At 45.8% G+C, this 14860-nt stretch overlaps 2 protein-coding genes across 4 annotated transcripts in view; one reads left to right on the forward strand and one right to left on the reverse strand.

The window, feature by feature from the left end:
- LOC141121593 (uncharacterized) overlaps positions 1-14860 on the forward strand; it is a 243927-nt gene that overhangs the window by 75927 nt on the left and 153140 nt on the right. The gene's annotated exons all lie outside the window — the stretch shown is intronic.
- LOC141121626 (uncharacterized) overlaps positions 1-14860 on the reverse strand; it is a 118648-nt gene that overhangs the window by 18011 nt on the left and 85777 nt on the right. The window contains 4 exon segments of the mRNA XM_073611276.1: positions 8659-8713; positions 8813-8990; positions 9496-9615; positions 9728-9812. Coding sequence (XP_073467377.1) covers positions 8659-8713; positions 8813-8990; positions 9496-9615; positions 9728-9812 — 438 coding nt within the window.

Here is a 14860-nt window from a genome sequence, read left to right on the forward strand (position 1 = left end):
GCCCTTTACAGGCAGGGACCGCGGGCCCCTATGGTGTAGCAAAAGTCCCAGTGCTAGCTGTCCACGTGACTACTGAGCCCAGTACCATATCTTCAGGCCCTGCCAGCCTGCCTGGCTGCAGCTGCCTCTCTGCCCTGCCCGTGCCACCACAGTCTGCTCCACTGACTCTGCATCCATCCCAGACTACAATCTCCCAGTCCTCTCAGGCGTGCCTCCCAGTCCTCCCAACTGTGTGTCACTCACCAGCCCTCTTGGCTGCGACCTGTTGTTCCTCCCTGGATACTTGCCTGGCAGTGCTCTCTCTTGCTGTCCTCTCCTTGCTCCCGTGCCTCCTGTCCAAGACACCTCCACGTGTTCTCAGAGGGTCCTGTCTGTACCCAAGCCCAGGCCCAAGGTCACACCCCCAAGATTGGGGAGCTCCCATGAAGGCCATGACAGCCTAGAACTCCATCTCCAACTTCCATCCAAACAACTTCTCCTCAGCTGGGCTGACCCTGGGTATTTAAGGAGGCCTGCCCCCTGCCAATCCAAGTTGGGGACTGGTCAGGGCTTCTCAGAATATCCCAGGCAGCTCCACCTCTCCTCTCCTCCTTCCTTTCCAGAAGATGCTAGAACATTCAGGAAAGAAGGGTGGTCTTCGTGATGCTGTCTGTGAGTCACCCAGCTTTTCCAGAGTCACTCCCAACCCAGATTAAAACAAACAGGCCTGGCTACCAACCAGGCCTGGAATTTACCCTCTAGTGTGCTACACTCACCGCCCCTAATATCCAGCTAGTCCCTTAGCTGGGAAATTTACAAAAATAGGCTCCTGGGCCCAATCTCATGAAAAAATACAGTTTTGGACTGGTAAAAGGCAACAAACTGGAACAGGGCTATTCACAAATATAATAAGTACAAAAATATAGCAATTTGTTAGTTTTTACACAATATACACCATACTATACACTGACCTAATGACAAGCTCCTACCGCTAATAACAGTCACATCAATACTGTACATTAGGCCAGAGCACCTTCCCCTAAAGGGGAAACCTCTGCCTGCAGGATTCCTCACTCCAGCTGGAGATAGATGATAGAAGTCCCATCCGAAGAGGTCCTGTGAAGACAAAAACACAACAACCAGGTGTTGTTCCTAATGGATTTGCTAAGGTATGCCGCCTCCCATAACTACTTCTGGTTCGACAGTAATTTTTATAGACAAGATATGGGAGTTGCTATGGGGGCGAAATATGCCCCTAGCTTGGCAAATCTTTTTATGGGGAAATGGGAGGAGGATGTCATCTATGCCCAGGACACCCCCCAGGTGGTCCTGTGGGCCAGGTACATAGATGACATCCTCCTCCTATGGGATGGTGAACACCTTGCTTTGCAGGAGTTTCTGTCCTCCCTTAACACCAACCAGAGGGGTATAAATCTGAACTATGAGACTAGTCAGACTACCATCAATTTTCTAGACTTAAAAATTTCTGCTAGTGGAGATAAACTAATTACATCCACTTTTTTCAAGGAGACCGATAGGAATCCCTTTATACCAGTGGACAGCTGTCATCATCGTCCTTGGCTCGAGTCGGTCCCGAAAAGGCAATACCTCCGGCTCAGAAGAAAATGCTCCAGCCAATCTGACTTTTTAGTGTAGGTGGAGGTTCTCACTGAAAGGTTTTTCCAAAAAGGCTACTCAAAAGAATCCCTACAAAAAACGCTGGACACTGTGAAGCAAGTTAATAGGGATGATCTGCTTGCAGATAAGGGCCTCCGGGCCAATGAGGAATTTTCCTCTGGTGTCCCTTTCGTGACGACCTACTCTCTACAACATAACACCATTAAGAGTTTAGTCTATAAACATTGGCATGTTGCTAAGAGCGATATGGTTCTCAATAAGGTTTTACCAGATAAACCTTGTGTCATCTTTAGAGGGGCACCATCACTGAGAAATCGGTTAGCCCCAAATATTCTCAATCCACCAGTTTCTAGGCCCAATTTTTCTAATCAATTGACTGGTTTCTACCAGCGCAAAAGATGTAGAGTTTGTTCTTTGAGTGCTTGCTTCCACAGACGAACTACTACGTTCATCTCCACCAGTACAAAGGGTCACATGTAATAAAACCATTTATCACTTGCGCCACTGAGGGAGTTGTGTACATGTTGCAGTGCCCGTGTGGCCTGCAATATGTGGGCAGGACCAAGCGACCCCTTCAGGTGCGCCTCAACGAACACATCACCAATATTTTAACTGGATTTAAAAACCACTCAGTGTCAAAGCACTATTTATTAGTACACGATAAGGACCCCTCCAAAACTATCTTTTTAGGTATCGATAAGTTTAGGCCCCATTGGAGGGGGAGCTCATTGATCAGGGGGATATCCCAGTTAGAGATGACTTGGATTCACAGGTTGAGAACCTACGCACCTCATGGGTTGAATATCGACACTGATGTTAATGCTTTTATTGATAACTCCTGATTATTTTAATGTCCAATGTAAGGGACCACTACACTGACCACTGATATAAGGGGGATCTTCTCCCATTGGTCACCAATGTAAGGGACCACTACACTGACCACTGATATATTGGGGGTCCTTCTCCCATTGGTCACCAATGTAAGGAACCACTACACTGACCACTGATATAAGGAGGATCTTCTCCCATTGGTCACCAATGTAAGGGACCACTACACTGACCACTGATATAAGGGGGGCCTTCTCCCATTGGTCACCAATGTAAGGGACCACTACACCGACCACTGATATAAGGGGGTCCTTTTCCCATTGGTAACCAATGTATCAGTCCTTGCAGCTTTGTTTTTTTGGATTTTATTAGGGGAGTTGAGCATGAATGGGGAAGGGTTATTATGGGATGCCCGCTTGATTAACACAGAATTTTTCAAGGACACAACTATATACACATAGTATATAAAACACTTCTCATCTTCTACCTCCAGCGCAATTTTGCTTATAGAACAATATTTCTCAGGACCAGCTAGCACTGACAAGATGATCCAACACAGACTCAGTCAGATCCAGAGCAAGTGCCCTTTGCAGGCAGGGACCATAGGTCCCTTTGGTAGTGTAGCAGAAAAGAGGTCTTCGTGCTTAGCCGTCATATTCCTGTGGCTACTGATTCCAGTACCACCTCTTCAGGCACTGCCGACAGCCTAACACTCCATCTCTATATTCCACCCCAACTCCACACTGCCCCATCTGTTGGGGATTGGTCAGAGCCCTCATGAATACTCCAGGCAGCTCCACCTTACTTCCCCTCCCATTCTTCTGGAAGTTTCTAGTAAGTTAAAGAAGTAGGGGGAGATTACAGTGATGCTGCCTGTGAGTCATCCAGCTCTCCCTGGATCTCTGCCCAACCCAGGAAAAACACACAGGCTTAGCTGCCAGCCAAACCTGACCAAATTTACCTACACTAAACAAAAATCTATTTACACTTCTAGCACTCTAGAGGGTGCTACACTGATATAAAGGGGTCCTTCTCCCATCGGTCACCAATGTAAGGGACCACTACACTGACCACTGATTCAAGCAGGTCCTTCTGGCATTGGTCACCAATGTAAGGCATCACTATACTGACCACTAGGAGTGAACTCAGCTTTTACTGGTCAGAAAGCAGAGATGAGTCTACAGTTTCAACCAAACTTTGGCTGTTCCAGACACCTGTTTAGCCAAGCTGTGCATTAAATATAGAAGTTACTATATATTTACCATTTCTTTGTATGGCAGCCTCCCACTTGCACTTGTACCTAAAGATGCCATGTGGACTTTTATCACAGGGAATCCATGTCTTGTAAATAAAGTGGCAGGGATAGCAGTGATGTCACTGCCCACATATGGCCATTGGCCACATTGGGAAATGAGGTCACCATTATCCCTGTCCTTTCCTTTGTAAAGCTGATGACAGCTAAGGGAGCTATCATTCGGCACGCGTTATGATTGAGTATTACATGCCCCATACTCATTCACATGGTGGGCCATATCTGGGGCCCCCCTTATCGTTAAAGGGGGTTTCCAGATTCTGATAAGACCCCTGCCCTGGAGTTTCCCAATTTCGATAAGTCCCTTGTACTCATCAACATGGTGCTTTGCTGGGGGAGGCTACCTGTCAAGGTGATCTCCAATGTTGTGGGCATGTAGCCTGTTGTGGTTCTGTGGGGGATGCACGCTACAACCCATAACTGCACTCTGTATGTGTAGCGGTACCCCCATAGGGGCTGCTGAGTGTTGTGGTCCATCCGTCACCCTGCCCAGCTAGGCACATAGTTCTCATTAACCCTCAGACAGAAAACCAGTCCTCGAACTTTGTTTTTGTATTTTTATTCAGGGGATTTAACTTGGATGGGGATAGGATAATCATGAGATGCCCAAACGATTGTAGAAAAGGTATATGGGACCAAACTATATACACCTCAGGTATATACAACCTCTTTACTTCCAGCTCCAGCACAACTCTTGATCTCACTCTCCAGCACTTTACTTAACTCTTGATCTCACTCATCAGGACTAGCTAGCACTGATAGATAGGCCTGACACTGGCTCAGGCAGGCCCAAAGCAGATGCCCTTTACAGGCAGGGACCGCGGGCCCCTATGGTGTAGCAAAAGTCCCAGTGCTAGCTGTCCACGTGACTACTGAGCCCAGTACCATATCTTCAGGCCCTGCCAGCCTGCCTGGCTGCAGCTGCCTCTCTGCCCTGCCCGTGCCACCACAGTCTGCTCCACTGGCTCTGCATCCATCCCAGACTACAATCTCCCAGTCCTCTCAGGCGTGCCTCCCAGTCCTCCCAACTGTGTGTCACTCACCAGCCCTCTTGGCTGCGACCTGTTGTTCCTCCCTGGATACTTGCCTGGCAGTGCTCTCTCTTGCTGTCCTCTCCTTGCTCCCGTGCCTCCTGTCCAAGACACCTCCACGTGTTCTCAGAGGGTCCTGTCTGTACCCAAGCCCAGGCCCAAGGTCACCCCCCCAGACTGGGGAGCTCCCATGAAGGCATTGACAGCCTAGCACTGCATCTCCAACTTCCATCCAAACAACTCCTCCTCAGCTGGGCTGACCCTGGGTATTTAAGGAGGCCTGCCCCCTGCCAATTCAAGTTGGGGACTGGTCAGGGCTCCTCAGAATATCCCAGGCAGCTCCACCTCTCCTCCTTCCTTTCCAGAAGATGCTAGAACATTCAGGAAAGAAGGGCGGTCTTCGTGATGCTGTCTGTGAGTCACCCAGCTTTTCCAGAGTCACTCCCAACCCAGATTAAAACAAACAGGCCTGGCTACCAGCCAGGCCTGGAATTTACCCTCTAGTGTGCTACACTCACCGCCCCTAATATCCAGCTAGTCCCTTAGCTGGGAAATTTACAAAAATAGGCTCCTGGGCCCAATCTCATGAAAAAATACAGTTTTGGACTGGGAAAAGGCAACAAACTGGAACAGGGCTATTCACAAATATAATACGTACAAAAATATAGCAATTTGTTGGTTTTTACACAATATACACCATACTATACACTGATCTAATGACAAGCTCCTACCGCTAATAACAGTCACATCAATACTGTACATTAGGCCAGAGCACCTTCCCCTAAAGGGGAAAACTCTGCCTGCAGGATTCCTCACTCCAGCTGGAGATAGATGATAGCAGCCCATTCAAAGAGGTCCTGTGAAGACAAAAACACAACAACCAGGTGTTGTTCCTAATGGATTTGTTAAGGTATGCTGCCTCCCATAACTACTTCTGGTTCGACAGTAATTTTTATAGACAAGATATGGGAGTTGCTATGGGGGCGAAATATGCCTCTAGCTTGGCAAATCTTTTTATGGGGAAATAGGAGGAGGATGTCATCTATGCCCAGGACACCCCCCAGGTGGTCCTGTGGGCCAGGTACATAGATGACATCCTCCTCCTATGGGATGGTGAACACCTTGCCTTGCAGGAGTTTCTGTCCTCCCTTAACACCAACCAGAGGGGTATAAATCTGAACTATGAGACTAGTCAGACTACCATCAATTTTCTAGACTTAAAAATTTCTGCTAGTGGAGATAAACTAATTACGTCCACTTTTTTCAAGGAGACCGATAGGAATCCCTTTATACCAGTGGAAAGCGGTCATCATCGTCCTTGGCTCGAGTCGGTCCTGAAAAGCCAATACCTCCGGCTCAGAAGAAATTGCTCCAGCAATTCCAAAAGGGCTACTCAAAAGAATCCCTACAAAAAACGCTGGACACTGTGAAGCAAGTTAATAGGGATGATCTGCTTGCAGATAAGGGCCTCCGAGCCAATGAGGAATTTTCCTCTGGTGTCCCTTTCGTGACGACCTACTCTCTACAACATAACACCATTAAGAGTTTAGTCTATAAACATTGTCATGTTGCTAAGAGCGATATGGTTCTCAATAAGGTTTTACCAGATAAACCTTGTGTCATCTTTAGAGGGACACCATCACTGAGAAATCGGTTAGCCCCAAATATTCTCAATCCACCAGTTTCAAGGCCCAGGTTTTTTAATCAATTGACTGGTTTATACCAGCGCAAAAGATGTAGAGTTTGTTCTTTGAGTGCTTGCTCCCACAGACGAACTACTACGTTCATCTCCACCAGTACACAAGAGTCACATGTAATAAAACTATTTATCACTTGCGCCACTGAGGGAGTTGTGTACATGTTGCAGTGCCCGTGTGGCCTGCAATATGTGGGCAGGACCAAGCGACCCCTTCAGGTGCGCCTCAATGAACACATCACCAATATTTTAACTGGATTTAAAAACCACTCAGTGTCAAAGCACTATTTATTAGTACACGATAAGGACCCCTCCAAAACTATCTTTTTAGGTATCGATAAGTTTAGGCCCCATTGGAGGGGGAGCTCATTGATCAGGGGGATATCCCAGTTAGAGATGACGTGGATCCACAGGTTGAGAACCTACGCACCTCATGGGTTGAATATCGACACTGATGTTAATGCTTTTATTGATAACTCCTGATTATTTTAATGTCCAAAATTTTTTTACACATGTGAACTGAGACACCAGGGGAGGTTATTATATTAGGGCCAATTTTGAAATTTGGACTATATAAGTCACATATTCACATTTTTTTCTCACAGCACTTTTTACTATATATTTAAATTTTTTTTTTCATTATAATTTCCCATTTATTCAGAATTTAACTATAAGAATATATATTAATATATACTTGATCAATTATAATCAATAATTTTTTTTCACATTAATATGTTTTTTATAACATGTTCATTTTACACTTTTTATTTCGTGATCAGGCTTATTCAATAATATATTCATTATGTCATATTATGATATAAGGTTATGCATTAGGGCTTGTTAAGTATTTTTGCTTAATAATTGTTAATATCACATTTATACATCATTCCTTTTGTGGTTTAAATACACTTAAAGGTGGGGTCATTTAATTTATCAATATCCCTCTTAGCCTATATATATATTTTTTATATACATAATTTTTATCTTTATTCTTATTTTTAATTTTTTTTTTTGTTTTTTTTTAATTTTTCACAGACTTACATGCTCTTTAGTTAATGGTCTCTCTTATATTTATTTATTTAAGTGAAATTTCAAAAATCAAAATACTTTTTGGTATTGAATTTGCTGAAAAGGATCTCTATAAGATTACTGAGGACATTAATCTCTCCGTCCATAAGTAAGGGCTATTTGCCCATATCCAATATGGCGTCCTTGTACTTGTGACTCAGGGCAAGGCTTGGTCCCCTATATAAGGTGGTGGATCACTACACTGCCCGTCCACATTGAGAACGTTCGCTTGATGATGAAACGCGTCTGGAGAGGCACGTAGTGACGCTACCACGTGATTTGATGAGGAGGACGGGCTCCGTTTTATGTTTGTGTACGCTGGCCGGCTTTTTTATACGCGATACCATTACTTCTTAACTGTAAGTGCAATACTTTATCCTATTAAAGTTACCTTGGATATAATACACTATGGCCAGTTCTTTTCTCTTTTGGGTTATATACTGAGGGAACGGATATCTTAGCTGGAGTGAGTGGGAATATTAATTGCCATCTGCAACTTTTAAAGGCCCCGGCTGGGTTGCAAGCCATCCGCTTTTACTGCTTGCTGTTTGGTAAGCTTAATCTACAGCTACGGTGGTCGGGCTTCTCACTTCGGTTTTGTGTGCACATCATGGTGTTTGCTGCAATTTAAGTGCTTCTATTGGATGTCCATATAATACCTTAGATATATTACACTATGGCCAGTTCTTTTCTTTTTTGATTTACATACTGAGGGAACGGATATCCTAGCCTGGAGCGAGTGAGATCATCAACCATTTAAATTACCATCTGCAAAGGCCCCGGCTGGGTTGTAAGCCATCTGCCTTCACTGCTTGCTGTTCTGGTAAGCTCAATCTACAGCTACGTTGGTCGGGCACTTCACCTTGTCTATGTGTGCACATCATGGTGTTTGCAGGATTTTTATATGTTTCTGTTGGATGCTCATAGAAAAAGCCTTTTTTGGACATTTCTCTTTTAGCGCAGCTTTCGTTTTAAAACATCCTATTCTAACAGCTATCTATACACTTTATAGGGTTTTCTGTCAGGAGGGGGTTATGACCTGCTGACAGAAACCCTCCCGAGACTATCAAGCTCCTTAAGGAGTTAATTCAAGAATCAGACCTCACCCAATAGGAATGTCCATCCATCAGGCGTAGAACAGGGTGGCAGGCCGATCTGATCCTGCAAAAGAGTCAGGGAAAAAGGAACACATTCTGTAAACTTCCAGCAGTCTCTGTGGCCATTTCAGTGGTGAGCTGTATACTCCAACAGTCCTCTTACGCATAGAAATGCGGGTCGGGCAGTCTCCTCCTGCCATCCCCTTCCTCCCTGATGGAGACAGAGTGGCTCCTTGCAGGTCGTCCTGCTTTCATGACCACCACTCTGTCTTTGTAGATTGCTCTCCCTAGCCTCCATTCCCTTTGAATGTCTTCAAAGGGGTCCCAGGTCTCCTCACACTCTGAAACCCGCAAAGACTTGGGAATGTGCAAATACTCCCACACTAGGTCATCCTCCCATTCTTACTGGGAGTGTCAGGAGGGACATAAGGGTAGCACAGACCCCACTCCAGAGCAACTCTGCGCTGAACTTATCACTGTAATCTGGAAAACCTGGGCAGTTCTCTTGGCTTCCCTTTTCCTGGCAGGACACAAGCATCAGGGGACCTCTTCACCCACTACCTGTATTCAGCTGCTCTGGTCTGGGTGGCAGAAGGTCTGCGGTAGAAAAGCTGTCTGCTCCTGATGGAGGTTCCTGCAGCTTCTTCAGCTCCCTCAGCAAAGTCTGGTATGTCTCCTCTCTCGGACTGGACCTCCAGGACCTGAGAGTCTTCCATCTTCCATGCCTCCTCCGAGCTTCTGCTGTGAGATGACCACTCTGCTAACTTTTTCAGTGACCTGAACATGGCTAGCAGTCTGGGAAACCCCAATCTATGGCCCTGTCCTCGTCTTCTCCTTCTGGCTCACCTGAGGGCGCATCTCCCTCCAACACTGTCTCCTTCCAGGTGGTTCTGGCAGGGGACATAGAAGCAGCTGGCATTTCAGGGACTTTTACTGGTTCCTGCTGGGCAGTACTTACAGTCTCACCTTGATGAAACCCACATAGCCATGTGTGAAACACGTCAGTGCAGTGCCCCTTCACTTCTGCCATCCCAACCATGCCAATGCCCGGGCGTCTTGCCATCTGATCGCCCATTACCACTCTCATCCACTGGAGGCAGACCTTTGAAACTGGATACAGGAAATGCATAGCTGATCAGCTCGGCAGCGCTCAGTGAGTTTACCTTATGAAGAGGAGCTCCAGCATGAGTGAATGAAAATGTCTGGCATCTGTGCACATGCAACGAACAGTAGGTCCTTTTTCCACCTTGCCGGAGTCCTGAACCTTGGCTAGACTTGTCAAATGGTCTAGTGAAGAGTTAGCAGGTGGGGTCAACAGGACAGGCTACATTTGAACAGACATTATATGATTATTATCACTCTGCATTTATGGAACCAGTTGGATTCAAGCCCCGTTATGACTGATTTACACTTATCATTCACATGCTGTTTGGAGCACTGGTTATTTGCATGATACTCATGTTCACATTCAGCTTGGACATTGATTGCAACCACCTGTACCAATCCTATAATTCTGTCAGTATCTGTCAGTGGAGACTCCACTGCATTCTGCATTTAATCACTGAATCACTTGATTGGGTTTATGACTACCATGTATGGGTGCTGTGTAGGCTTAGATATTTCAAGATATGCTTTATGTTAAAGGATGGGAGATGATGCCCACATCCCTGGGTCAAACAAGCTACAAAAAAAGGTTTTCCTCTGATGGGACTTTATAAGGCAAGAGCTCCCCAAAAGTGATAGCAATTGTTTATAAAAAAATACATTTTATTTGAAAAAGTTAAAAAGCAGGAGAGAGATGTGTAGCGGTGAAACTACAATTGATGCGAATACAAACAATGATACATGATTCAATACTATACATAAAACCACATGCTCTGTTTAGTCGACCACACACAACAAAGTATACCCAACGCGTTTCGAGTTACAGCGCTAATCCTCTTCATCAGGGCTAAATGGTTATGGGTAAAGCATTAATATCTATAATTAACAGAAACAGAAAAATATAAGAAATTGGATAGCATAAAATATATTTACAATAGAAAGATGTTCAACAACAATATCAGTATGCACTAATCATGTGGTTTTGTAGAGTATCATGGGTATCTCATCATTTAAAATCATTTAAAATCAAGGGGTGGGGGGCGTGGCTTGCAGCATGGAGCAGTGAGATGTGTCTTCTCATAGTTCCCGGGTCCCTTGGGTCCACGGGCTTCATTTCACCTGGAAACGCCAGCCGGAATCCAGGCCGCTCTGACTCAGCCCTGCATACACAGGTGAGCTCACATGGACATTTCCCACTCTCTGAGGACTCTGATTACCCCTCCAGACTCACCAGAAGTCACTCTAATGTCTCCCTGGGCTCTGTTGAGGGCTGGCACATGGAATCACAGATGAGGTCCCTGCACAGCTATATCACACTGCCCACTAAAGCAGACTTTGAACACTGTGTTCACAGGATTGAGAAAACATACAAAAAGGAAATTTCTGACCTAAAGAAAGATATGGGGGCTCGTTTTGAGGACATTGAAAGCACCACAGATGGCCTCCGTAACACTGTCCAGGCTCATGAAGAAATCCTTAATACTCACACTGTCATGCTGCAGCAGCTTTCTTATCACAAGTTCTGTGGCTGATTAAGGTGGTAATTAAACTCACTTGGTGCCTTATCTGCATTAAATCAGCCTCAAAACCTGTGTAATTCATATGTGTTCAGGTTTAAAGTGATGAGGTGGCAAACCTACAACAAGATGACATTGAGAATCACAATTGTCGCAATAACATCCGCATACGCGGGTTCCCTGAGACTTTGGACCCAAAAGATCTGCCCACGGCTGTAATGGCCATCTTTAATCAATTGCTGCAATGCCCCAAAGATGACCCCATTGAACTAGACCATATGCACAAGACCTTCGGTCCCCTGACCCCTCCTTTGTGTGAGATACCCTGTGCAGGGTTCACTTTTACAGGATCAAAGAAAACATCATGCGAGCTGCCAGCTTCCAGGACACTATCCTGTTCAATGATACCAGTGTGATGCTTCTCCCAGACCTCTCCCGTCAAATGCTGGCAATGATGAAAGCACTGAAGCCGCTAACACAGCTTTTACAATCTAGCTAGATAAAATATCAATGGCACTTCCCCTGTCATCTCCAGGTACACCACGAGGGTAAAACTGCCATCTTCCGCACCATGGGGGACCTCCCTTCATTCCTCAGCAGGTTAGAGCTCCCACAAGTCTCTCTTCTGGACTGGCCATTTGCACCGACTACTCCTGGCTTACCCTTTGCTCCGCAGTGGCATAAACAGGGCCGCAAATGCCATTCCAGACCCCTGTCTCAACAGGACCCCAACGATTGAATCCTGCATGGAGAACTATCCTGGTTAATTTTCTCCTTTACAGGGACTGCCCCTGTGATAACCCAGGGAATATGCAAGTGCAATCATTCTGAAGCGTGCCTTCCCTACATGTCACACCCCAGTCTATATGACCCTGGCATGCCCCCCGAGAGCCCGTAGGGGCACACACTGGAGGCTCAAAGATAACTTGCTATGGGATTCTGTCTGTGTTGCCGAAATCTTCAAAACTATTTGGAATTTCATGTCCGATCATTCCTCGGACGCTACCTCCCCCCTCAATCAATGGGAAGCTCTAAAATGTGTGGTACAGGGCGTGCTCATACAGCATGGTTCCCGCCTTAAAAGGATTAGAGCTGATGATATTGGTCATCTCCTATCCACTATTGCAGAACTTGAACCACAAACGAGATCTAGACCCTGTCATTTTCATTCGACTATCTAATGCCCGTCGAGACCTACCTCAACTCTTATGCCCCGTACACACGGTTGGATTTTCCAACGGAAAATGTGTGATAGGACCTTGTTGTCGGAAATTCCGACCGTGTGTAGGCTCCATCACACATTTTCCATCGGATTTTCCGACACACAAAGTTTGAGAGCAGGCTATAACATTTTACGACAACAAAATCCGTTGTCGGAAATTCCGATCGTGTGTACACAAATCCGACGGACAAAGTGCCACGCATGCTCAGAATAAATAAAGAGATGAAAGCTATTGGCCACTGCCCCGTTTATAGTCCTGACGTACGTGGTTTACGTCACCGCGTTCAGAACGATCGGATTTTCCAACAACTTTGTGTGACTGTGTGTATGCAAGACAAGTTTGAGCCAACATCCGCCGGAAAAAATCCTAGGATTTTGTTGTCGGAATGTCTGAACAAAGTCCGACCGTGTGTATGGGGCATAAGACTCGCATTCCCTGATCGCATGCGACAGAGCACGCAATTACCATTATTCCCTAGCTAACAAATGCGGCAAACACTTAGCGCGGACCCTCCAACCTAGACCTCCCTGATACTCCATTCCGTTTATCATCCAATCCAACCAAGACAAGACATTTAATACAAAAGGCATTTCTTCCTCCTTTAGACAACTGTCCCTGATTTCGAGGGACTATCCCTGATTTGGAGCAATGTCCCTCTGTCCACCTCATTTTGGTCTGATTTATATAATTGTATATAAAACGCACTTTTTATCTTTCAAAAAGTGTTTCCCAGTGCTAAACCTTTCATCCAATTTCTAAATTGCTGCAATTGTACATTTTAAAAGCCAATGTAAAGGAATAGTAGTGGTAAAAAAAAGTCCTTGTGGATTTAATTAACTTTTTTTTGGTTAATTCTCCTTTAAGGTGGTGTGGCAGGGGGCGTGTCCTATGCCTACATACATTTGTTAGTAGGTGTCCCTCATTCCCATCTCAAAATGTTGGGAGGTATGCTTTAGACACTATTATTCCCAACTCTACAACCTATGACCTAAAGCTCCCAACACTCCTACCCTCTCCTCTAGCGACAATATGCGAGACTATATTCTGGAAACAGCTTTGCCCACTATCGACACCCAAGACACCTTGGAGCTTGTAAATTTAAGCAGTCCAATAGTCAGCATGTGTATCTAAAAATGATGAGGTCAAATAGTTACCTCATCATTTTTTCTCATCATAGTTACACGCGAACACCGTTAAAGTCTATGGTCTATAGTATGCCTGTAAAGGGGCGCATGTTTCCCGTGTTTAGAACAGTCTGACAGCAAAATGACATTTCAAAGGAAAAAAAGTCATTTAAAAGTACTCGCGGCTATATGAATTGTCGGTCCAACAATACACATATAAGTTCATTGATAAAAATGGCATAGGAATTCCCCCAGGGGAACCCCGAACCAAAATTTAAAAAAAAAATGGCGTGGGGTCCCCCTAAATTCCATACCAGGCCCTTCAGGTCTGGTATGGATATTAAGGGGAACCCCACGCCAAAAAAAAAGGCGTGGGGGTCCCCCTCAAAATCCATACCAGACCTGAAGGGTCTGGTATGGATTTTAAGGGGAACCCCGCGCCAAAATTTAAAAAAAAAATGGCGTGGGGTCCCCCCAAAAATCCATACCAGACCCTTATCCGAGCACGCAACCTGACAGGCCGCAGGAAGAGGGGGGACGAGAGAGAGCCCCCCCCCTCCTGAACCGTACCAGGCCACATGCCCTCAACATTGGGAGGATGCTTTGGGGTCCCCCCCAAAGCACCTTGTCCCCATGTTGATGAGGACAAGGGCCTCATCCCCACAACCCTCGCCCGGTGGTTGTGGGGGTCTGCGGGCGGGGGCGTTTATCGGAATCTGGAAGCCCCCTTTAACAAGGGGACCCCCAGATCCCAGCCCCCCTGTGTGAAATGGTAAGGGGGTACAAGAGTACCCCTATCATTTCACAAAAAAAGTGTCAAAAATGTAAAAAATGACAAGAGACAGTTTTTGACAATTCCTTTATTTAAATGCTTCTTCTTTCTTCTATCTTCCTTTGGTTTCTTCCTCCAACTTCTTCTTCCTCCAATCCTCTGCTTCTTACTCCGGTGTTCTCGTCCGGCACCTTCCTCCACAGCGTCTTTTTCTCTTCTTCGTTCTCGGGCCGCTCCGCATTCATGATGGGAGGCTCGCGCTGTGTGACGCTTCTCATCTTCTGAAGGTTCTTAAATAACGGAGGGTGGAGCCACCCGGTGATACCGCCCCCCTCTGATGCACGGGGACTTCCCTGAGGCTTTCCCTGTGACATCAGAGGGGGCGGGATCACCTGTTACGTAACATGTAAGCACATGTTGTATTAGGATCCCTAATGTGAGGAGTCCTGCAGCCCTATGACCCGCCTGCCA

This window comes from Aquarana catesbeiana, unplaced genomic scaffold (assembly GCF_042186555.1).
Source record: "Aquarana catesbeiana isolate 2022-GZ unplaced genomic scaffold, ASM4218655v1 unanchor226, whole genome shotgun sequence".
Taxonomy (NCBI): domain Eukaryota; kingdom Metazoa; phylum Chordata; class Amphibia; order Anura; family Ranidae; genus Aquarana; species Aquarana catesbeiana.